The sequence below is a fragment of the Molossus molossus genome, unplaced genomic scaffold (genome assembly GCF_014108415.1).
Source record: "Molossus molossus isolate mMolMol1 unplaced genomic scaffold, mMolMol1.p scaffold_m16_p_13, whole genome shotgun sequence".
In the NCBI taxonomy this organism is placed as follows: Eukaryota; Metazoa; Chordata; class Mammalia; order Chiroptera; family Molossidae; genus Molossus; species Molossus molossus.
The window spans coordinates 52650566-52669557 of NW_023425348.1; the positions used below are offsets into that span (position 1 = coordinate 52650566).

General features: G+C 38.0%; 1 protein-coding gene across 3 annotated transcripts in view; it reads right to left on the bottom strand.

Moving 5' to 3' along the window:
• DENND5A (DENN domain containing 5A) overlaps positions 1-18992 on the bottom strand; it is a 111250-nt gene that overhangs the window by 53239 nt on the left and 39019 nt on the right. For all 3 annotated transcript variants that reach the window (XM_036258062.1, XM_036258061.1, XM_036258063.1), the window contains exons 2-4: positions 12361-12432; positions 11456-11565; positions 8737-9394 (exon numbers count right to left, since the gene is read on the bottom strand). In XM_036258062.1, the coding sequence (XP_036113955.1) occupies positions 8737-9394; positions 11456-11565; positions 12361-12432 (840 nt within the window). The remainder of the gene's footprint in view (positions 1-8736; positions 9395-11455; positions 11566-12360; positions 12433-18992) is intronic.

Here is an 18992-nt window from a genome sequence, read left to right on the forward strand (position 1 = left end):
TTCTTTTTTCTCTACATTCTTATATGTTACAAAATCTAAAGCCCACCTCGAAGAATGGCCTAATAAACAATGCCTCGGGGATACAGCAATCTGTGGTAACCACACTAGGATGCTGACTTCCAAGAGTTGTAAGCAACCACACAAAACCCTTTTCTATACACCAATATAAATAATAAAATCATTACTTCCTTTGCTATTGCCTATGTGTGCATGGTTCCAAGAAGGTGAAACTAATAAATAGGAAGCAGCTGAAGGTCATCTGTACTCAAAGCATGTCAGCCAATCAAAATCAACTGGAGACACTTCAGCTCCAGGCAACTGTCCAGGTTCTCTCACAGCTCCCATAAAGGAGATACTACAAAACATTCTGGGATTACTACCACCACTAAGTGGTGAGCAGAAAGGCATCAGGGCATTTTATAACATGTCGCTGTGCAAAGATAGACTTGGGATCGTTCTACTCCTAAACAAGTTCACTCCTAAACAAACTGCAGGGCAGTTCCTGAACATCAGAAACTGAATTATAAACTGTTCTTGCATACTTGCACTTCTGTGAATTGTACGAATAAGGCTGTTTTCTCATGTACTCTTTGTTCTTAGGAAACAACCTAATCCTATGTCCTGATATCTCCAAGATATTAGTATTAGTAAATGAGAGAAAGTACAAAACAATTAGTATGCTCCCATTTGTATACATGTTATATGTGCATAACTGTGTCTGGAAGGAAATGGTAATCCTCCTGAAGGAAAACCAGGGGCCACAGGTGAAAGTCTTACACTTTTCACTACACACCCTTTTGTAAGGTTTTAAATTTCTACCATGTTACTGAAACACTTTTTTCCAAGTTTTAATATACCATAGTTTAAAACACTTATGTATGGGTATGTTAAAATTAATTTTAGCCCGGCTGGTGTGGCTCAGTGGTTGAGTGTCAACCCATGCACCAAGAGGTCGCCAGTTCGACTCCCGTTCATGACACATGCCCAGGTTTGGGCCCAATCCCCAGTGGAGGGCATGCAGGAGGTGGTCAATCGATGTTCTCTCTCATCGATGTTTCTATCTCTCCCTCTCCTTTTCTCTCTCTCTAAAATCAATAAAGAAAAACAAAGTGTTAAAAATTTTAAAATATAATGTATATGTTTAATTTTTAAAGATATTAAAATTAATACATGTGTTTACCAGTCTATTAGAATTTCCATTTCTTCATGATTCAGCCTAGGAAGGTTATATATTTCTATTAATTTATTCATTTCTTCTAGGTTACTGAATTTGGTAGCACACAGTCCTTCATAGTATTCTATTATGATCCTTTGTATATCTGTGATGTCTGTGGTAACTTCTCTTTCATTTCTGATTTTGTTTATATTAAGTCTTTTCTCTTCTTCCCCTAGCGAGTCTGGCTAGGGGTTTATCAATTTTATTAATCTTTTCAAAGAACCAGCTCTTTGTTGTATTAATTTTTTGTATAGTCTTTTTGTTCTCTATTTCATTCAATTTTGCTCTAATTTCTATTATTTCCTTTCTTCTGCTGACTTAAGGTTGCTTTTGCTCTTCTTCTTCTAGCCGTTTAAGATGTAATGTTAGGTTGTTAACTTGGGATTTCTCTTATTTCTTAAGATAGGCCTGCAATGATATAAACCTCTCTCTTATTATTGTTTTTGCTGCATTCCAGAAGAAAAATGATTTGACATTGGGTGGTGGGTACCCAATGCAATATACAGATTATGTATCATAGTAATGTACACTTGAAATCTATATGACCCTATTAACCAATGTCACAATAAATGTAATAAAAAATTAAATTACACTCAACATTTACATAAAAATAGTGCATTGTTTAAAAATATTTGGGAGGAGGACATTAAAAAACTTAAGAGATCACATGGGTAGGACTCTAGATCAAACAGAAGGAAACTTAGAACTTTCTCTGCACTGTTTGTCCACTTATTATTTATTTGTTTTTAAAACTATTATTTTCATTAAGGATACACAAGAAACTTGATCTGTGGCTACCACAGGAGAGAGAGAAGAAAAATTTCATTTTACTACCTTTGGAATTGTTTTGATTATATGCCTTGATCATACATTATTTTTGCAATAAAAAAAAGTAATGTCAGCAATTTGTTTGTGCTAGTTGAACTTATAACTGGATTATATAATTTGAACCAAACAGTATGTAAATAAATGGTAAAATATGAAGGCAAAAGAAAGAAAAGTTTCTCTGAAAACAAAATTAAATGTATTAAAAAGACTCAGTAATGCAAAGTCACTAAAAATACTATAAGTGAATTAGGAATATCATGCGGCAATAAAGTACAAACTAGGGAATACTGTAACAATCTACAGGTAGCCTCCACTTTGGTTCTTTTGCAAAGTTCCTAAGTTCTTGCTCCATTTTTAAAAAATGGTATCTGGAAAACCTAGTGAATGAATTATGTATGGGTGTTGTTTATGCAAGAAAAACAATATAGACATCTGATTAGTGAACCATAATCAAAGGAAATGCCTAGACCCTTCATCAAAAGACTGGTGACTATACACTTATATTGTAAGTTAAAATAAAATGTTTAGTAGATGTATGTATCATTTTTAGGACTTCCAGACTTAAATGACTTTTTCAATTATCCAATTCACTACCCTATTAAGTCACATCATAAAAAAAAAAAATCTGTTCTCTATATAATTTTAAAACAACCACTAAAAAATAAGCTATTATAAAGGTATCTTGGCCTGGCCAGATGGCTCAGTTGGTTGGAGCGCTGTTCTGTACACCTAAAGGCTGTGGGTTCTATTCTCAGTCTGGGCACATACCTAGGTTGCAGGTTCAATCGCCGGTCAGGGCCTGTGCTCAGAAGCAACCAACAGATGTTTCTCTCTCATGTCAATGTTTCTTTCTCCCTCTCTCTCTCTCTTTCTCCCTTCCTCTCTATATATAATCCATAAATATATCCTCAGGTGAGGATAAAAAATAAATAAAATAAAATTAATCCTGGACAGTGTGGCTCAGTAGACAGAGCATCAGCCCACCCACCAAAGGGTCACGGGTTCGATTCCTGGTCAAGGACATACCTGGGTTGCAAGTTTGATCCCTGGCCCTGGTCAGGGCATGTAGAGGAGGCAACCAATCGATGTGTCTCTCTCACACTGATCTCTCTCTCTCTCCCCATGCCCACTTCTGCTGACTCTAAAAAGTAATAGAAAAAATATCCTCTGCTGAGGATTAACAAAAAGTGTAATAAATAAATAAAATAAAATAATTTTTAAAAGCTATCCCTATAGGACTAAAGAATAAATACTATCCAGTGGTAAAGAAACTGATCCACACAAATTTAAAATAACACTGTTTACAACTGCCAGTTCAATCATCCAAAGGTTTAGACTTTTAAAGACTTAAATTTCACCTGCATTCCTTCTCCCCAACACCTCTTTTCAATTCAGAAGGCAGGACATGCAGTGGGCAACACAAACTGTGAGTAGTGATGGCATGTTTTTGGCAAGCCAGAGAGATTTTCATCCACATAAGGCCTTTGAATCATAAAAATTATTTCAAGAAAACCAATCTGAATTGTTTATAATGCTCTATTAATAATAAAGAGCATAACCTACATCCAATAAAAGGCCACTCCATTTTGCTTCAGCTATGCTCAACAATGCCCAGAAAGTTTTTAAAAAGCTTTTTCTTGGCTGTACTAAGCATGACGTTGCATCCTGAGTTCAACTTGATTCTACACACAAACCTTCTCCATTGCCTTCGAACCTCTTAAAAGTCTTATTATAAATACAATAATGTACATCTGGGAAATAAAAGAAGCTCTGATGGAAAATGTTACCTGTAATATTTCTGGTTTTAATCCTCCTTTTCCCACCTTTACACATGCCTACCACTTTACAGTTCCCTAAATGCCACTGCACTTTCTAACACCCTATCTGGTTTGGTTTACTCCTTCCTAATCTGTTCTAAACCAGTCTTCACTATTCAACTAAGTCTGTTTCCAAGTATTTTTGCCAAGTTCCAGTCAAAAAACCATAACTGAGAAATCAACATGACTTGTGCAAATCTATACTTCACCCAGAGATAGGAGTCTGAAACTTCTAATTTTAAATCAGAAGTTGCAAGGTGAAGCCTCAGGAACCACATTCAGCCAACAGATACTTTTTATTTAGCCTGTATTGTTTAACAAGAATACTGTTGCCAATGTTTAAAAATCAGAGATTTAAGGGAAAAAAATCTGGGTCCTCATGAAAAACTGGAAGATCTAGCAACATTAGGCCAGCATTCCCACACAAAATTAACTGGAGCTAATTAGTGGCTGTCCACTTTATATGGGGTGCATGCCCTTACTTCACCTCCATTACTTCACCTTCAAACTATATCCAGAATCCAACCATTTCATAATAATTCGCTGTTACCTCTGCTACCTTCATTGTCTCAGTTAATATCATCTCTTACCTGGATTATTGCAATGACTTCCTAACTGGACTCTGCTTTCCTCCATAACCCCTTTGGTGATAGCCTCTTTTTTTTTTATCCTCACCCGAGGTCATTTTTTCTACTTTTTGTTCAGATAGAGTGTGGGAGGGAGAGAGAGTGAGAGAAACATCGACGTGAAAGGGACACGTCGAGTGGTTGCCACCCACACGACCCAACCAGGGCTGGGGACAAACTGCAAATGAGGTACGTGCCCTTTGCGGGAACCGAACCCGGGTCTCTCAGGACCACAAGCCGATGCTCTAACCGCTGAGCCAAACCGGCCAGGGCTGGTGATAGCCTCTTAATACAGTAGTTGGAGTGTTCCCGTTAATAAGCATAAGTTATTCATTCATTCAATAAACATTTATTGAGTATCCATTATATACCAGCCACTGATCTAGGTTAAACATCATTCCTTTTCCCATGGACCAAATCTGGAACAATCTGAGCACCAAAATAAATAATTATAGTAATGTATAACCTACTGATTGAGATAAATTCTATGAGTCCATACAATAACAAACTAACAAAGAAACAAGATGTAATGTTCTTCCTTATAGTAAAATGCCAATTAGCCCAGCCAGTGTGGCCCAGTGGTTAAGCATCCACCCATGACCAAAAAGTCGCCAATTCAATTCCCAGTCAGGGCACATACCCAGGTTGCAGTCTCGATCCCCAGTGGGGGGCTTGCAGGAGGCAGTCAATCAATGTGTCTCTCCTTGAGGTTTCTCTCTCTCTTTCTCCCTCTCCGTTCCTCTCTCTCTAAAAATCAATAAAATTTAAAAAGAGAGAGAGAGAGAGAAAGAAATACAGTATAGCCCCGGCCAGGTGATTAGAGTATCAGCCCAGTGACCAAAGGATCATGGGTTCAATTCCCAGTCAAGGGCATGTACCTAGGTTGCAGGTTCGATCCCCAGCCCGAGTCAGGGTCATGTGGGAGGCAACCAATCGATGTGTTTCTCTCACATCAATGTTTCTCTCTCTCTTTCTCTCTCCCCCTCCATCTTTGTCTGAAGATAAATGAAAAAAGGAAGAAAGAAAAAGAAATATAGGATAGCCCTGGCAGGTGTGGCTTAGTCAGTTGGAGCATTGTCCCATACACCAAAAGGTTGTGGGTTGGATTCCAGTCAGAGCACATACCTAGGTTCAATCCCCAGTCACAGCGAGTGCAGGAGGCAACCAATCGATATTTCTCTGACTCTCTCTCCTTTCTTCTCTCTATATAATCAATAAAGCCATGTCCTTGGGTGAGAATTTTTTTAAAAAAGAAATACAGTATAATAGATGGAGTTAGAAAAAAATCATTATTTTGTAACCATCAAGGAATAACTGATTCCGAATACAATCATCAATTGATGTTAAAACTATCAGGCAAAACTTAGAAGAGAAACAGTATATTTAGTTTCAAAATAGCTCCCCACAAATTAGTTATTAATTGCAAAGGGGAAAAAAGATAACTTTCCAGTTAAGAATTTTGGCAGACATCTTAACCAAGTGATCAAATTAACATTAGCAAATACGTACCTTCTATAATGATAAAAGTAGACATTATGTGCCTCCTCATATAATGCACTGAGATTAGAATCACAACAACACCTCTGTGACATTCCAAACAAAACTTTATAACTTGAATCTAATCATGAGAAAACATCAGATAGACCCAAATCGAGGAACATTTTACAAAATATCTTGCCTGTACTCTTAAAAAACATCAATGTCTTTGAACACATAAAGAACTGACAACTAAAAGCAATGAAGCCCAGCTGGTGTGGCTCAGTGGACTGAGCATTGTCCCATGGACTGAGAGGTCCTGGTTCGATTTCCAGTCAGGGCACATGCCTGGGTTTCAGGCTCTGTCCCCAGTGGGAGGCGTGCAGGAGACAGCCGATAGATGTTTCTTTCATATCAATGTTTCTGTCTCTCTCTCTCCCTTCCTCTCTCTCTAAAATATTATTAAAAACATTTTTTTAAAAAAGCAATGCATGTTATGAACTAGATTGCAGATCAGGAATAAAAAAATTATAACAACAAACATTATTGGACAATGGTAAAACTTGAATATAGTATTTTATCAGTGTTAAACTTCCTAAATTTAGTAATCATACTATGGTTATTTAAGAAAATGTACTTGTTCTTAAGCTGAAGCATTTAGGAGTCAGGCAATATGGTATCTACAATAACTCTCTGTTTTACATTTTTATCAATATTTTAGAGAAAGAGGAAAGGAGAGAGAGAGAGATAGAAACATCGATGGGAGACAGAAACATCAATCGGCTACTTCCTGCATGCCTTCTGCTGGGGACCAAGCCCACAACCCAGGTATGTGCCCTGACCGGGAATCAAACCAGGACCTCTCAGTCAATAGGGCGACACTCAATCCACTGAGCCACACCGGCCGGGTGGTGAACTGTTCTTCAAAGAGCTCTCTGAATACTTCTTGCAACTCTTTCATAAGATTGATATTATTTCAAAATAAAGTAAAAAAAACTTAAAACTTCCAATGACTATGCATCTCAGAACAACAAAGTCTTTACAATGGCCTACAAAACTTTGTACAATCTGGCCTCCTATTAAGTTTCTAACACCATCTGTTATTACAGTCCTGGTCTCTCACTCCATTCCATCCACCCGATTTCCTTACTATTCTTAAACAAAGCAAACACATTCTTGTCTCAGAACCTTTATACTTCCTGGGCCCTTTGCCTAAATACTTCTCCTACAGATATTAACATGGATCACTTAGCCTGGCTGGTGTGGCTTACTGTTTGAGCATCGATCCATGCACCAGGAGATCCCTGGTTCGATTCCCGGTCAGGGCATATGCCCAGGTTGTGGGCCCAGTCCTCAGTGGGAGGCATGCAGGAGACAGCCAATCGATGTTCTCTTTCATCGATGTTTCTCTCTCTCTCTCTCTCTCAAATCAAAAAAGAAAAATTATTTTAAAAAAACATGGGTCACTCAGAGAGGCCTGAACTACTCTACTGAAAATGGGAACATCCCTTCCCCAAATACCACCCTCTTCCCTATTTTTTTCTCCACAGAACTTACTACCATCTTAACATACTATAAATTTTATTTATTCATTTATTTAATCACCTCTCTTTCTCCACTAAAATATGAATTCCATTATAGGATTTTTTTTTTAAATCCTCACCCAAAGATATTTTTCCGTTTTTCTTCAGATAGAGTGGGAGGGAGATAGAGAGAGGGAGAGAGAGAAACATCGATGTGAGAGAGACACATCGACTGGTTGCCTCCCACACGACCCCGACCACAGCCAGAGACGAACTGCAACTGAGGTACGTGCCCTTGACTGGAATGGAACCTGCGACTCACTGGTCCTCGGGTAGACGCTCCAACTGCTGAGCCAAACCAGCCAGGGCATATAGAAAGGATTTTTACTTGGCACACAGCAGGCTCTCAATAAATATATACTGAAAGAATAAATGTTATGTTACTTGTTTGGGTCATTTGATAAACATTTGTTTCCTTCTGGTCTACTTTATTATTATGTTCAAATCTGCTGCTCAGTCACTTAACCTTTCATTTATAAAAACAGTTTAGTTACAACAAACAAAAAGATGTAACACATCTTCACTTTTTCAAATACTATATGAAGGGTCATTGTGAATCCTCAACTTTACTGTCAGGCTAAGGAAAGGGCAGAAATAACTCTTCAGAATGATAGAATACGACTGATTGTAAGTCAGTTTCCTATGACCATCACCTCATGCTCTTCTTTTTTTTTTTTTATCCTCACCTGAGGACATTTTTCCATTTTTTGATCAGGTAGAGTGGGAGGGAGAGAGAGGAACAGAGAGAGAGAGAGAAACATCGACGTGAAAGAGACACATCGAGTGGCTGCCACCCGCACAACTAACCAGGGCCAGGGACAAACTGCAACCGAGGTACGCGCCTTAGCGGGAACCCAACCCAGGTCTCTCGGGACCGCAGGCCTATGCTCTAACCGCTGAGCCAAACCGGCCAGGGCTCATGCCCTTCTCTTTTAACATCAATCAGAAGAGGTATCAGGGGGCAGGGTTCCCTTCCCAGACTGTGTGGCCAACAGAAGGCCATGATGATAGCCAATAAGAAATGTTATTCCTTTCATGACCCACTGGTTTGCCATCTACCACAAACCTGCAAAAGATCTGAGTTTTACTCAAATTATAACAGCCCTTGACCTTTATAGTCAGCCCCACTGTATCAGATTTGGAAATGGAGGCCCTATGCAGGAAGAGAACTCTAGTAAGCACTGACTTACGCTGTGAATAGAGCAGAATCTGAAACTCCAGAAGAGCACAAGTAAAAAGTTGAAACACATTCTCCACCCCAAGCAGTTCAAAGACTTCTTTGACAGGAAAGTCGAATAGGGGAAGCTCACTGGTACTTGGTCTCTGGCAGATTATTGGCCCATAGACCCCAGAAAACTTCAAAGACCGGCCGGGAGGTGGGAGTGGCACCTCATAGAGTACGTTGTATATGTAGCTCTCAAGGGGCAGTGGAGGAGGCTGAGGTGAAGTAACTGCCTGGTGAAGTTGTTCCAGAACACTCCGGCATGCTTTCATGAAGGACATGGGTGTGATAAGGCAGATGCACTTAGAGACGTATAGTGTGTCCCGGCTAATGTCGTAGGAGTTGAAGCGCTGCAGCTTGGTCCCAGGAGTGCCTTCACCATCCTCCATGTCACTATGGTCTCGGCCATCAGCAGGATGAGCATGTATGACATCATACTCAGCATTATGCATGTGGTAGAGCGTCTGCATTGCACTGCAGATCTGCTTGCTAGTCACCTCCTCATAAAATGTGAGGGCAAACCCAAATGTCCGAGAGCCATCCTCCCTTGTGATAATAAAGGCATGGAACTGGGGCTCTCTGGGATCAGCCTGGGTCTTGAATGCCAGCCCTTTGGGCATGCACAGCTGCAAAAGACAACAAGGAAACAAGTGGTGAGAATACTCACTGCTAACCCTCTTTTCAGAACACCCACCACTAATTGTTTACTTATAGAACACCTACTATCTTGGGTGTTTGGGATATCAAGATCAACACAGCAAAATATTTGCCATAAAGATGTCCCATTCTAAGTAAGACACACAAGTAAATAAAATGATAATGCAGTAATTAGGGTTATACAGAAGTATAAACAAAGTGCTGGGGAACAAAGAACAGACAACTCAGTCTAGGAACATCAGTAAAGGCTTCATAGACAGGGTTATGTTAGAATTCATCAGGTAGACAAGGGAAAGAAGAGTATTTGAGGGGCAGGAAGAAAATGCACAAAGAAGAGGAGGTAAAAGAAAGCAGCATGACAGCATGTATTGAGAGATGATGCTAGAAATATATCTAAAAAACAGATAGATGCAACTTTACATCTAAAAATAAAATCAAGTTTTAGACTCTATCAGATCACATAATTTTGTCATCAATAAAACATTCTCTGTTCATAGAAAAAAAAGGGTGCTCATTTCATACAAAGCAAGGAGATTACATAATCAGGATAAAGATGTACATTTTTTTTTTTATCCTCACCTGAGGACATTTTTCCATTTTTTATTCAGATAGAGCGGGAGGGAGAAAGAAAGAGAGAGAGAAACATCGACGTGAAAGGGACACATCGAGTGGCTGCCACCCACACAACCCAACCAGGGCTGGGGACAAACTGCAACCGAGGCACGCGCCCTTAGCGGGAACCGAACCCAGGTCTCTCTGGACCACAGGCCGACGCTCCAACTACTGAACCAAACCGGCCAGGGCAAGATGTACATTTTTAACTCAGATGGATTATATAAAGAAACTTGGAAAGCTAATCAAATTGACCTGAATCAATCAGTTCCCATTTTCATTTTATACAAACCTGTCTACAGAAATGAACTACCAGCCACCTGGATTAACAAATACAGGACCTACATTATATTATATCCATTAGCCTTGAACTTGACTTCCCAAAACCTAGGTGTTTTTAGAATATAACATGTTAGCCCGGCCAGTGTGGCTTAGCAGACTGAGTGTTGTCCCATGGACTGAGAGGTCCTGGTTCAATTCCCAGTCAGGGAACATGTCAGCTTATGGGCTTGATGCCCAGTAGAGGGTGTGCAGGGGGCAGCTGATTGATGTTTCTCTCTCACACTGATGTCTCTATCTCTCTCTCTCTAAAAAAAAAATCAATAAAAACATATTTTTAAAAAAAAGAATATAACACATTAAAATAAGCACTAGACTAGGTGTCAAAACACTCAAGGCTCTCTAAGACTCAGTTATCTGTGAAATACAGATAATATAGTAAGTGTACTCTGCCTATTTCACAATTACTGCATGCATCAAACAAGATTATCCTCTAAAAACTACAAAAAGCTATTAAAAATTAATAGAGTACAAATATGTGGTTAAGAACAAAGCTCTGGAACCAGACTATGATGTTCAAACTCCAGCTCAACTGCTTCTAGTTATGTGACCTTGAACACATTCTTTAACAACTTTGGATCTTCATTTCCTCGTTTGTAAAATATGCTGTGTCTGTGTATTTAATATTATCTACATAAAAGATTAAATGAGTTAATTCATGTAAATTGCCTATCACAGTGCCTAACACAAGATGACACAATAAAAGTTAGTTTATTCACAGCAGTATTTTTCTACATGCCCTATCTAAAATTATGATGAAACAAAAATAGTCATTTCTGCCATATCACTCAGACATATATAACACAGATTGAGAGAAAATTGCTTTAAATCTCACTTTTCATGTAACCTCAATGCTATAAGCAACCAATAGCTCAAGTACCACAAAAAAAGTTTGCTGACCCATTACTAGGTATTTGTCTGACACAATAGAAACATACTGTGACTTTTAGTATTTTGATATACATATTCTGAATATTTGATATATTGATCAAAATGCAGAATCATAAACAATACGCATATAATCCCTTTTTCAAAATTTACTCTGTAAATTTTTATATTTGTAGCTAACAAATACTAACCATTCCCACTGCATCTTGGTCAAAGGGATTCCATTCTACGTTCTCAGGGTATCGTGCAAGGACCTTAGACTTGAATGTTCGTCTCAATGGTGTCTGCTCAAAATTTTCTCCTACAATAAAAAAATAATAATAAATCATTTCCACAAAGTGCCTTGAAATCACGGTTATGAATGTCTGAGCTTGGAAGTCCAGCAATGTACAGAAATGAAGGCAAAGCAAGGTACAGAAATGCCAACCATCTAAGAACAGGAAAGGTATTCAAGTTATTAGGTAAGTAAAGAAGCTGAAAGTTTAGCATGGTTAATTATGGATACCACTTGCTATCATTTCTTTTCATTAAAATGAAAACGAATGTTACAAACCTAATGGTTAATTTTCTTGGGAGAGAGGGGAGAAAGCACAAGAAACAATAAAGGATTATATCTTTTTTTTTTTTCTGAACGCCATAATTAGTTTGCTTAAAGTCAACTAATAATATCATTAAAGCATAAATGATTTTAAATTCAGAATTAAATATGCATTTCTATGATCTCTTAAAAAATACAAAGGGAATAAAAGATTCAAGAACAGTAAGAAAGCAGATTTCAGAGTAAATCTAACAAGCTATTTTGTCAATTCAAAACCATCTGAAATTCTCCTTTGTTTCCCTCTGAAATTTCTGAAATTCTCTTTTGTTTCCCTCTTCCTCCTCCTAAAAACATTAGAGCATATTGAAACAAGAGAATTACAGTAAAAAGAGGAAGAGCCAAAGAACCCACCACCTAGAGGGATACAAATGTGAAAAATCTACTAGTCAAAAAAGCACAAGAAAGTTAGAAGGTCAAAGGGTACAAAATGCCACCAGAGAGATATATGTAAGAGGCACCAGAAAGCTTTGGGTATTCTCAATTTTGTTTTGTTTTTACCTTCAGTTGTACTGGAAATGAAAGGGCTGGCACCGTCCCTGGCTTTAGAAGCCTGTATGTACTGGCATAATGCTATATGACAAATGAAATAACAGAGTATTACAATTAAGTAGTGTGATTCAAACTTTTTGACCATGATTCCTGTAATGAAATAAATTTTTCATCATGAAGCAATAAGCACACGATGTATATCTAAATTCACCTAAAACAAATAATACTTACCCTTACTATGTCATATACTCTCACAATTTCAACTCTATATCATTAAAATTAAATATGCTCACTGCAGACCTACTAATGGTTATAATTCAATTTGAAAACATTATAATACAGTATAATGAGATGAAGAGCTCAACCAATATCAAATTACTATAAAGTCACTAGTGCTTTATCCAAAAGTATGCTGCCCTAAATACTGCTTTTCCTAAGGGGTTCTGGAGTAGGGAACAAATCAACTGTGCCTCAATATTTCAAAAAAGTAAGTTCAGTAAGAGTCATAGAAAAATATGTAGGAAATATAATCAAGGAAAATTCAATTGAATTCTATATCTATTTACTGAGTAATTGTGCTATACAAGGGCCTTAAGTACTGTGGGGGATAAAGATAAACCAGATGAGGCAACTATCCTCAAAGACCTTACTATCAAATATACAGGGAAAAAAACATACACAAATAACCATTTCACAGGGAGATTATTATCAATGAGGCTCCAGATCTTCAGTCTGTTTGGTCTAACTATTCAGACAAACTTGTACAGGATCTAGTTCATGTGCTCTAGCTGATACAGTAGTAACCAGTTATGTTTTATCTATAGTTTCTATACATTGGTTTGAAACCCAAAGGGGCTGGTGATTACTAAGAAAGATGTATTCTTGCCCGGCCAGGGTAGCTCAGTCGATTGAGCGTCGTCCCATGGACTAAGAGGACCAGTCAGGGCACATGCCTGGGTTGTGGGTTCAATCTCTGGTTGGGGCACTTTCGGGAGGCTACCAATGCTTCTCCCTCTCTAAATCAATTTTTACAAACATTATTTTTTAAAAGAATATTTTGTAATACTTCTAAGGCACCTGTTCCAGAAGCTACTAATGATTCCAATCAGAAAGTTATTGCTTTTAAAACTGAAACCTTCACTTCCATTCTCTCAGGTTTTGTCCATCATCAATGGAAGCCCATATATTCATAATTTTCAACTTTTGACAACTTTTCTCTCTGTGAGTAAAGTAAGTACCACAATTTCAATTCCTCTCATTTCCTAATCCCTTCTTCCAAACTGATTTTTCTGAAACTCTTTTCCAGCAAATTTTATCTCTCAAAATACATTTGATAATCTTCACTTAAGAAGACTGGCAAAATCAGCAGGCAGCTGGTTCCAGCAGTAGGGATAAAGCCCTACAGCAATGTAGAGCTTGTCTCAGAGCTTTCAGTGACACCTGCGAAGAGCCCGTCCATGGCAAATCTGCACTTACGGTACAAAGTAATTAAGCAGCAAGCAGACAACATAATGATCTTGTGTACAGTCTGAGATTCTCAGAATGTATTTTAAAACTGTATTCAGTTCTGAGAGAAGATAAGATTTCTTCCTGCTAAGCTTCTTTACTTTTAATCATCAGTATGCTCATTTCTTCCTTACTAAACTAGAAAACCCCCTCGGTAAAAAACAACAAAATATATTAACATACATTAAGTCCTCACTTAACATCATTAATAGGTTCTTGGAAACTGAAACTTTAAGCAAAAAGACAAATAATGAAACCAATTTTACAATAGGATAATTAATATAAACTAGAATTAAGCTCCTAGTGCATATGTCTGGTCACAAAAACATCATCAAACTTCTAAATAAAGACCCCAAACACTTCTAATACTAAACACTGAAATAAATGTGAGCTATATATACATTTAAGAAAGATGAATAAAAACAAGTAAGATCATTATTTTCCAACCCACTTATTCCAGTTCAGGGTTGCAGGTGGCCTTCTGACAGCACAAGGTAGGGTGGGTCCGACCCTGGACAGGACACCATTCTATCACAAAGAACACTCACAAACACCCATACTCTCACACTGAGACGATGCAGACATGCCAATATACCTGACGTGAACATCTCTGGAATGTGGGAGGAAACCATAGGTACCCAGAGAAAACCCATGCAGACATGGGGAGAATGTGCCAACTCCACACAGGTAGTAGGCCCAGCCCAAAATCAATTTTTTTCCCTAATCAATGTTGTAATTAAATGTAATGACATTATTTGAGGACATGCTGTATATAGGAATCAGGGCAGTCACCCTGTCCTATATGAAAGCCTTTGGAAAAAGATACTTTCCTAACATGACTATGAGGTACCCCCTATAATGTAATGAGCACTGAAAGGATAAACGGGGGATTATTTAAGGGGAGAATTTTGAAACTCAGTGAGATGAAGTCAGAGGTGAACATACTGAGCTGACCTGGAGTATAGACAAAGAAAACGGGAAAGCTATGAATTACAGGGAGAAGTGGTTTTTAGATCCTCTGTCCTCATCACCACCTCTCTACCTCCTACCCCTTCTTTAAACACGCTGAGTAAAGAAGTTTTGTTAAAGATAAAGAGTCAGGTTCTGAGTAAAGGCACCACACAGAATGCCAATCTTAGACAAAAGTCCTTCTGTGTATTAGACTGGGCCAGTAGCAGAAGCATAACATTTTCACTGTGAGGGGAAAGGAGGTGTACAAAGAAGAGTTATGAGAGCCCTGAGAACAAATCATGTTTATTACAGCTACCCTATAAAGAGTGTCAGAAAAGTAATAGAGGAAGGAGACTCACAAACTTAAGATTTTTTTATTAAACAACAAATGAATTTTTCATAATTTTACTAAGGGCTGAGTTTTGAGAATAAGTACTAGAGACTTAATACCTTACACCTATATTAACCCTACCTCCTGAAACCTGTATGCATGTCACTGGCTAATCCTCAATTATTTAGACCTTTGAAAAGTTAAACAATATCAGCAATATGACATCACAACCACAACTGTCCTATTGTCCTAGAAACAACTAATTATTTGCCTAACACATACAGAGTATATAAATATTGGCAGGTCTAGATATCAGAACTAATGCTGATTCTAACGGCTACTTAAAAATCAGTCAACTAGCTATCAGTCTATCTTTATGAATCTGCCACCAGGAAAGTACAGTTCAGATAAATCATAGATTATTTTTTAAAGCTTGCATGCCTTACAAAGACTTCTGATAGGTTCTTTTGTTTACTTGTTCTGTTTGACCAAGCCAGAAACAAACTGGCATTTGTCTTGCTATTAGCCTGTTGGTACTAGTTTGATTTGAATAACTCTAAATGAGGGATGCTTATGCTAAGAAGCTTCAAAGGAACCCCTAAAGTCTCTGAATGATTTATAAAATTTTGTATAAAAATATGTGCATTTTTCTGGGGAGAAAACAATTTTCATCAGAGTCTCAAAGAGTCCCATAATTCAAAAAGGTTAGAAACCACAGCTCAGCCCTGGCTCAGCAGTTGAAGTGTTGGCCTGTGGACCACAGAGTCCCGGGTTTGGTTCCCACTAGGGGCACATACCAAAAAAAGAAAAGAAAAGAAACCACAGCTCCAAGTGTTTTTTCTAATTTGTGCAGGAAACATTTTAATCACTTACAGATTAACCTAAATGGGCAGGTTTTTACAGAGTCTAAAACAGAACATCTGTACTACTAAATAACTGCTTTCTAGGTTGATGCCGACCCAAATTAGAACATTATCTTCTCCTTTCCTATGAAAATGCTAGGTTAACTGGATACAAAATGCTCTCCCTTTAAACATACACACATGTGAACAAATTAAGAGAAGCAGCGAGGGGAATCCTAACTTCAAAACCTCGGTCTGGCCCTGGCCAGTTTGGCTCAGCAGTTAGAGCGTCACCCTGCGGTTCAGAGAGAACCTGGTTCAGTTCCCACTAAGGGCATATACCTCGGTTGCAGTTTGTTCCCAGCCCTGGTTGGTCGTGTGGGTGGCGGCCACCCAATGTGTCCCTTTCACATCGATGTTTCTCTCTCTCTCTCATCCTCTCTCTCCCTCCCACTCTATCTGAACAAAAAAAGATGGAAAAATGTCCTCGAGTGAGGATAAAAAAAAAAACAAAAAAAAACTTCAGTCTGAAGTAACATAAAAAGTCATCAGAAAATGTCTAAGATTTGCACATTTATATTAAATGTATTGTATATATAAGAAACAACAATAGTTTTGAAATGGTAGAGCAGATATGAAAAGGCATGTCCCAAACAGCCACCTGAAAAAGACCCGATATGGTCAAATCTCAACCTGATTTATGTTAAACTCCATAAAGCTTTTTCCAGAGCATAGTATTAGCTTAGATTAAAGCAAAATAAAAGCAACCATCATTTCCTACAAAACTGTTTATAGGACACATCTGTTACACCTGCTACATCTTGGACTACATATACCAAATAAAAAGGGTATTATAAGTTCTAAGCATATCAGTAATCAGAGTTAAGATATACTTAAGGAGCTTTACATAAAATTTAAAGTTTAAAAATAAGAGCTAAAGGTATTATGGTATCTGGCCCCTTGGAGGAGATGGGGAGAATAATATAAACATCTGTGAAAACTGCCTCTAAAAAAAACTTTGTCAACATAATAATTTGTATCTAGTATGATGAAGGTTTTGCTTCCAGTTATGGCAAAATAGCTCCTATGAGACCAACTCTCTTACACATTACTATGAACTCTGAACAAAATTTAAAAAAAAACAACTATCCAAAAGTACTAAAGAGCAAAAAGCATGCAGATTCTTCTGAAGTGGGAAGGAGGTCAACACGTGGAAGAAGGTAACAATATTGGCTTCCCTTTTTTATGGCTTTTGGCCAGGCAGGTCTCAGTGTGTACCATGAGAGGTGGCTAAAATTTAGACAAAAGCCCAGTCTTACTAGCTTGAAGAACCTGAGAAGAGACTACAAGGCAACCACTGCAGTTGGCAAGTGAGGGAGGGAAATTCCAGAGAAAGCCAGAAAGGAGGTGCCCCAAACCATATATAAACTCTGTCCAAGTCTCTGGATGATCCTGAAATCATACATACATGGAGCAGACCCCAAGCAACTAAATTAGAGCTAAAAGAACTGAACTGAGATTTAAGCTGCTGCTTACTACAAGGGACTAGAGTTTAACAAAACAAACAAAATTCAATGCTCTTTGCTGGAAGGTAACAGACTCCAGAGTCTCTACAATACAGCATGCTCAATACCAAGAACACAATCCAAAATTGCTCAATATATAAAGAAACCAATCCTGAGTTGACCCAAGTATTGGAATTAGCATACAAGGATTTCAAAACAGCTATATTATAATAAATGAAAAAACAGAGATATTGACTATATATAATTCAGTGTATGGGCTTAACAGTAGATTAAAGATGCAAAAGAGTTAGTAAACTTAAAAATAAGTCAACAAGCCCTGGCCAGTTTGGCTCAGCGGTTAGAGCGTTGGCCTGCGGTCCGGAAAGACCCGGGTTCGGTTCCCGCTAAGGGCACGTACTTCGGTTGCAGTTTGTCCCCGGCCCTGGTTGGTCGTGCGGGTGGCAGCCACTCGATGTGTCCCTTCACATCGATGTTTCTCACTCTCTCTCCCTCCCACTCTATCTGTACAAAAAATGGAAAAATATCCTCGGGTGAGGATAAAAAGAAATAAATAAATAAGTCAACAAAAATTATCCATTCTGAAAAACAGAGAGAAAAGAAGATTTGAGAGAAAAAGTGCAGGGAGGCGCAGAGGAGAGTAACTGAGAGATCTGTGGGGTAGCAAGTCTAATATTTATATATATATCTATATAGATATCTATATAGATATATATATATAACTGGAGCCCCAGAAGGAAAGGAGAGCGAATGATAAATTTACAGATTTAAGAAGCTCAGTGGATCCCAAGCAGGATAAAAACAAAAACAAACAAACAAAAAACATACATAGGCATATCATAGTCAGATTTCGGGGAGGAAAGAAGAAGGAGGAGAAAAAAGAAAAAATTTTAAAGAAAAAAAATCTTGAGCCAGAGAAAAAGAATACATTAGTTTACAAAGAAAAAAAAAATAATTGAAATTACCACTGCCTTCTCATCAGGAAAAATGGAGGTTAGAAGCATGGACCAACACCTTACAAGTAATAAAAGAGGAAGGGAGACCCTGTCAAGCCAGAATTCTATGAACAGAAAAAAAAAAAAAATCCTTCAAAAATGAAGACAAGCCCTGGCTAGTGTGGCTCCATTGTATGGGGCATCATATTATACAATGAAAGGTCGTGGGTTTGATTCCTGGTCAGGGCACATACTCAGTTTGTTTACAGGTCCAATCCTGAATGGGAGGCAACCAATCAATGTTTCAATCTCACACTCTCTCCCTCCCTCTCTCAAATCAATATATTGAAGATCTTTTTAAAAAGATACAATAAAAACATTATATTGTATCTTTTTTGTTTTGTTTTTTGGTTAATCTTCACCTGAGGATATTTTTTCCATTGATTTTTTTTTTTTTTTTTTTTTAGAGAAAGTGAAAGGGAGAGAGAGACAGACAGAGAAACTTCAATGTGAGAAAGACACATCGATTGGTTGGCTCCTACATAACCCCAAC